The sequence below is a fragment of the Rhinatrema bivittatum genome, chromosome 7 (genome assembly GCF_901001135.1).
Source record: "Rhinatrema bivittatum chromosome 7, aRhiBiv1.1, whole genome shotgun sequence".
NCBI lineage: Eukaryota > Metazoa > Chordata > Amphibia > Gymnophiona > Rhinatrematidae > Rhinatrema > Rhinatrema bivittatum.
The window spans coordinates 91,606,934-91,613,809 of record NC_042621.1 but is presented as its reverse complement, the minus strand read 5'-3'; the positions used below and the strand labels follow the sequence as shown (position 1 = coordinate 91,613,809).

The following is a 6,876-nucleotide window of genomic DNA, read 5'->3' as shown; positions in this document are numbered from 1 at the left end:
TTTAACAGTTGAATTCTAGAAGAATGATTGGTTCAAATGTAAAGGTGAGAAATTATTTTTTTAAAATTTTAGTTCTAATAATTTTATTATTTTAATGAATAATACAACACTGGCACAATATTACAAAATGAGCCTTTTGCATACAATAACATTGAAAAGTATGCTTTGTCTTTTTGTAGTGCTATAGCTAAGAAATGAAATGTCATAGAGGATCCCACATTTTTACATTCGAATAATTGAACATTTCTTTCGGTGGCAATCATTTCATAGTTGGAATGCTATTCCACCGAATATTCATATTTAGAACAGTTTTAATCTTCAACAGTTTAAGCTTAGTTTTATTGCAACTGAAAGCAAAAGTCTAATAGTTTCATTTCATTGGTTAACAGTTGCTTACTTAGACTGAGGATTTATTGAAAAGAAGTATTAACAATGAAATATTATGGGGAGACCAAGATGGCTGCCTGAAGGAGAGAAGCGACTGACATGCTCTGTTCTATTTTGAATTATTTCCTCTCCGACTGCGGCTGTTAGAATAACATGCCGCACACTAAAAGAAAGGGCACATTACGGGAAATACCGACGGTATCGTCTCCAGTAGGCCTGACTCAACAGAGTATACAGAGTTTCTTCGCCGCGGATCCCGGTATATCTCCAAGAGTTGGAAACGCTGTGAATGGTGCTGTGAATGCAGTGTCACTTGCTTCGTCCATCTCTCTCAGCCCTTGAACGCCGATTACACCCTTCTCCCCCCCCCCCCCCTTTACCGACAATATTTATGAAGCAGAATGCCAAAAGATCTTGAGGGAGTGGATATCCCGTTGGGGTTAGATGCCAAAGGAAATAACCTGGATATGGTCAAGAATTCTGAAGTAAGTGAGAATATTACCTATGATGATTCCCAGACAGAGAAAAGCTACTCAGCTGAGAAGTATGTTCAACAAGAACATAAGAAATTGCCATGCTGGGCAGACCAAGGGTCCATCAAGCCCAGCATCCTGTTTCCAACCAAGGCCAAACCAGGCCACAAGAACCTGGCAATTACCCAAACATTAAGAAGATCCCATGCTACTGATGCAGTAATATCACTGGCTATTCTCACAGGACAAGCAGGATGGTAGTCCTCACATATGGGTGACATCATCAAGATGGAGCCAATCACGGAATACTTTTGTCAAAGTTTCTAGAACTTTGACTGGCACCTACTGGGCATGCCCAGCATGGCACTAACCCTGCATCCAGCAGGGGTCTCCCTTCAGTCTCTCTTTTTCCGCGCAGCTATAGCCACGCGGATTTTTGGAGCTCTTCATAGTTCCTGGCAGGAATGTTCTCTTCAGGAAATTACTTTAAAACTTGCAAAGGTTTATACCCCCTAGGGGTCTCCCTTCTCCGCCGTCAAGTGCCGAATCATACGGAAGTTTACCCCGTTTTTCGGTTGGTTCCCAGCGGGGACCACTGTGGGCTTTGTCGGCATCGACCGCGACCGGCCTAAATTTTTTCGGCGGCCACAATGGCGACTGGTTTTCATCGGTGCCCTGACTGTCCGAGAACTATGTCAATCACGGACCCCTATTTGGTCTGTGTATTATGTCTCGGACCGTTGCACGTCATGGAGACGAACCAATTGTGCCCAAATGACCCCGAAGGGCCGTAGGGCACGACTTGAAAAAATGGCACTTTAATTTCAGCTTCCATATCCACAGGCACTGTCGACGCCATCTCAGGCGAAGCATCGACGTCGCTCCAAGGCCGAAGACTCCCAATCAGTGTCTCAGTCTTCGGCGTCTCCTTCATCGATGCCGGAGTCGAGTAAAATGGAGCACCGGGAGAAGCACCGACACAAGCATTGGAGACCGGTGCCTTCGACTTGTGCAACACCGGTGGCGTCATCAAGCAAGCCACCGATGAAGAAGACCCGGGCCGAGGAGCATCCCTTGCCCTCAAAGCCGGATGCACCGAGGCGTCCCTTGCCTTCAGAGGGCGTGGCTACCAAGATTCCACCGGGACCGATGGACCCTCCGGTATTGCCTGCCATGCCTCCCACTCCGGACCTGGGGCTCACCACCCCAGCACTCCAAGAGGAATTGCACCGGATAGTGCAAGAGGCAGTGGTCCAGGTTGTCCAAGGCCTCCCGAGACCACAGATGCCAGTATCGGTGCCTGTGCCGGAACTGGCACCAATGCCACCGATGCTGCTTCCTCTCCTGGACAAGCTGGGTTTGCTTATTGGTGCCCTGCCGGGGGCACCGAGAAAATCACCATTACCCATGGCTCCATCGACGCCCATCCCACTTTCATCAGGAGAAGAGGACGCGTTGAGACCAGAGCCCATTCCAGGGCCTTCGGGAGTTCCCGCACTGAGGCCACCGGTGAAGTCCCCTACACCTGTGGTGGGATTTTGACTTCCAACTCCAGAGCAGAGATCATCCCCCTTTGCCCAATCTGCCTGTGGGCGGCCGGCTAAGCCACTTCTCCACCATGTGGCTAAACATCACCACAGACCGGTGAGTACAGTCGGTCGTAGCTCTAGACTACTATCTAAACTTCCTCTCCGTCCCGTCGGACACTCCACCTCGGCCAGGGTGGCCCTCTTCCGACAACTGTCCGCAACTGCAGCAGGAAGTAACTTCCCTTCTGCAGGCAAATGCCATAGAACCTGTTCCTCTGTCCCAGAGGGGGCACGGATTCTACTCCCGGTACTTCTTAATCCCAAAGAAGACGGGAGGCATTCGCCCGATATTAGACCTTCGGGCTCTAAACAAACATCTTCGGAAAGAGAAGTTTCAGATGGTAACCTTGGGCTCCTTACTTCCACTTCTTCAATAGGGTGATTGGCTCTGCTCTCTAGACCTAAAAGACGTATACATGCATATTGCAATTACCCCATCTCACAGACAATACCTCCACTTCCTTGTCGGAGACTAACATTTCCAGTACAGGGTCCTTCCATTTGGCCTGGCGTCAGCCCCTCGGGTCTTTATGAAATGCCTGGCGGTAGTAGCTGCATACTTATGAAGACTGGCCACTCATGTCTATCCTTACCTGGACGACTGGTTACTGAGAGCTGAGTCATCGGACAGAGTACTTCACTCCCTCCATCTTACAGTGCAGCTACTACTATCATTGGAATTTCTAATCAATTATCAGAAATCTCACTTAATTCCATCTCAGTTCCTCTCCTTTATCGGAGCGGATTTCAACACAATCCAAGCAAAAGCTTTTCTTCCCAAGGACCGAACTCACACACTGGTGTTGTTGGCGCGCGATATACAGTCTCGTCCAACCACGACGGCTCTTCATCTGCTAGTCTTGCTGGGGCATATGGCGTCCTTGGTCCATGTTACCTCAATGGCTCATCTAGCCATGCGGGTAACACAGTGGACATTGAAGTCCCAGTGGTCACATGCACATCATCCAATGTCCAACATTGTCCACATCACCAGGCGACTTCATCTCTCACTGGCATGGTGAATCCTGGAGTCCCATCTGCTTCAAGGTCTACCCTTTCAAGCTCCAGAACCTCAAATAATTTTGATGACCGATGCTTCCACTCTAGGTTGGGGAGCACATGTCAACAGCCTGAAGACTCAGGGCACCTGGTCGGCAGAGGAGTCACAACATCAAATACATTTTCTGGAGCTTCGAGCAATCAGATATGCTCTCTCTGTGTTTCGAGATTGTTTATCCAACAAAACAATCCTGATCCAAACGGACAACCAGGTAGCAATGTGGTATGTCAACAAACAGGGGGGAACCGGGTCCTACCTCCTATGTCAGGAGGTAGCACAGATTTGGGCTTTTGCTCTATCTCAGGCCATGCTTCTCAGAGCGACCTACCTGATGGGTGTGGACAATGTTCTAGCAGACAATCCCAGTCGGGAATTCCAGCCCCACGAGTAGTCCCTCAACCCTGTAGTTGCAGACAGAATATTTCGGCAGTGGGGGCACCCAACAATCGACCTCTTTGCATCACTTCAGAATCGCAAGGTGGACAACTTCTGCTCTCTACATCACAGTCGCCAAGTTCCACCTCGGGATGTGTTCGCCCTGTCCTGGAAGAAAGGCCTCCTCTATGCCTACCCACCACTTCCTCTCATCAGCAAGACTCTCGTGAAGCTGCGCATGGACAAGGGTCTGATGATTCTCATTGCCCCCCATTGGCCGCGTCAGGCATGGTTTCTCATCCTTCAGGATCTCTCAGTGCATATGCAGATTCCCCTAGGCTCAGATCGTCCCTGATATCTCAGAGGAACGGCCAATTGCACCACCCCCAACCTTCAGGCCTTGGCACTGACAGCTTGGATGTTGAAAGGTTGATCTTAGAACCACTCAATCTTTCGGAATCTGTATCCCAGGTCCTGGTAGCTTCACGAAAGCCTTCTACTAGAAGATCTTATCATTCTAAATGGAAAAGATTTTCATTGTGCTGCAATTCAAAGAAGTTAGATCCTTTTACCTGCCCCACAAATCAGTTTTTAGACTACCTCTGGCATCTTTCAGAGTCGGGTTTACAAACCTCTTCCATCAGAGTGCTTGTCAGTGCGGTGGCCACCTTCCATAGGGGTACAAGAGATGTCTCTATCTCGACCCAATCCCTGGTGGTGCGCTTTATTGAATGGATTGCTTCACCTGAAGCCTCCTCTCCATCCACCGGCCCCATCTTGGGACCTTAATGTGGTTTTAGCGCAGCTCATGAAACCTCCGTTGAGCCTCTTCATTCCTGCGAGTTGCGGCATATCACTTGGAAGGTCCTTTCCTTCTGGCGTTAACGTCTGCTCACAGGATCAGTGAGCTACAGGCGCTGGTCACATATTCCCCTTACACGAAATTTCTACATGATCGAGTGATCCTTCGCACTCATCCTAAATTTCTTCTGAAAGTGGTATCTGAATTTCATTTAAATCAATCCATAGTACTACCCACTTTCTTTCCAAAACCCCACTCACTTCCTGCTGAGTAGGCTCTGCATTCCTTGGACTGCAAACGTGCGCTTGCCTTTTATTTGGAACACACTGCAGGCCATAGGAAATTCACCCAGCTCTTTGTTTCCTTTGATAAGCTTAAGCTGGGAGCCCCGGTCGGAAAGCAGACCCTGTCCTTCTGGCTGGCGGACTGCATTTCCTTCTGCTATCAGCAAGCAGGCCTTCCGCTTCCGGGACGAGTTAAGGCGCATTCCATTAGGGCTATGGCAACGTCGGTTGCACACCTTCATTCTGTATCTCTCATTGATATCTGCAAAGCTGCAACCTGGAGTTCTCTCCATACCTTTGCAGCACACTATTGCATAGACAAGGCTGGTACACAAGATTCTATCTTTGGCCAGTCTGTTCTACGCAATCTATTCTCAGCGTAATATCCAACTTCCTTCTGCACCAGTTGGGATATTCAGGCTGCCCGTATACCAAAGAATCACCCCTGTTGTTCTGCCTGTTGCACATCTTTGGGTGTTTTCGGTACATGCGCAGGCATCCTCAGCTTGTTATTCACCCATATGTGAGGACTACCATCCTGCTTGTCCTGTGAGAAAGCAGAGTTGCTTACCTGTAACAGGTGTTCTTACAGGACAGCAGGTTGTTAGTCCTCACGAAACCCACCCGCCACCCCGCGGAGTTGGGTACACTTGTGATTTATTATGTTATGTTTCGCACGCTCTTTTTGAGATACATAAGACTGAAGGAAGACCCCTGCTGGATGCAGGGTTAGTGCCATGCTGGGCATGCCCAGTAGGTGCCAGTCAAAGTTCTAGAATCTTTGACAAAAGTGTTCTGTGATTGGCTCCATCTTGATGATGTCACCCATATGTGAGGACTAACATCTTGCTGTCCTGTGAGAACACCTGTTACAGGTAAGCAATTCTGCTTTCCCTAAGTAAACTTGATTAATAGCAGTTAATAATGGCGTCGATGCCAAGGGGGAAGGGAGGCACCGCCAGTGAACACAGAGGTGTGGTAATGCGTGGCGGAGGAGATCTAGTTACAGTTATCCCTGAAAGGACTTTGGAAAAACATCTTGTGATAACTTTGGACAGTGTGTGGACAACTATAATGTTAGAAAAATCAATTTCCTTGTTAACATCTGCAATAGCTGATGCAAACAAACGTTCACAAGTTTTAGAATAACAGGTTGTTGTACATGCTACAAAGATGGAAGACTTGAAACAAAAAGTGGCCCAGGTTTAAGGAGGTTTGATACAGCGAGAAATGGAGCAAACAAAAAAGCTGGAAAAAATCGAGAATGAAGCAAGATATATGAATTTGAGAGTGTTGAATTTTCCTCAAATTCAATACGTTTCAACTCAAGACCAGTTTAAGAGATATTTACAGGAAGTCCTAAAAATACCTTCTGAAGCAATGCCACCTTTGGCCAAGATTTATTTTGTATCCTTTGATAAAAGAAAAAAGGAACTGCCTACTGTTAATATTTCAGCATTACTGGAGGCATTGGGAGAAGAGTCTATTGAAAGACGAGGAATATTGCTTGTTAAGTATATATTTCCTTCTGACAGAGATTTAGGTGTCAAGTTATTTCTAAGAAATAGGTTCGTTATTATGGACAAAAAATATGGATTTTCCCAGACATTGTAAAAGCAACTCAGCAAAGGAGAAAAGAAGTCTTTATTTATGATTTATATATTCCACTTTTTCACACTTTTTTCAGCATTTCAAAGTGGATTACATTCAGGTACTTTTTAGGTATTTCCCTATCCCCAGAGGGCTTACAATCTAACAGGGTTATTTACTAAAGGCTTATCGAACGTGAAAAGGAGTCAGCGGTGTCTTTGCTAGCGGCGATAAGGTTAATAATGTTATCGTCGCCAGTAGCGCGCCAAATAGCACCACCTTTCATGGTGGCGCTATTCGGTGCGAAAGCCAGCAG

The 6,876-nt window shown here is 47.2% G+C and overlaps 1 protein-coding gene across 1 annotated transcript; it reads left to right on the top strand.

The window, feature by feature from the left end:
• Window positions 1-1,796: 1,796 nt before the first annotated feature.
• Window positions 1,797-2,402, top strand: LOC115096166 (vegetative cell wall protein gp1-like). The gene has a single exon (XM_029610677.1). It carries the CDS (start codon window positions 1,797-1,799, stop codon window positions 2,400-2,402), a length of 606 nt encoding a protein of 201 aa, XP_029466537.1.
• The last annotated feature ends 4,474 nt before the right edge of the window (window positions 2,403-6,876 follow it).

Coding starts and splice junctions, on each gene's coding strand:
- LOC115096166 (XM_029610677.1), top strand. CDS start 1,797: ATGCCGGAGTCGAGTAAAATGGAGCACCGGGAGAAGCACCGACACAAG.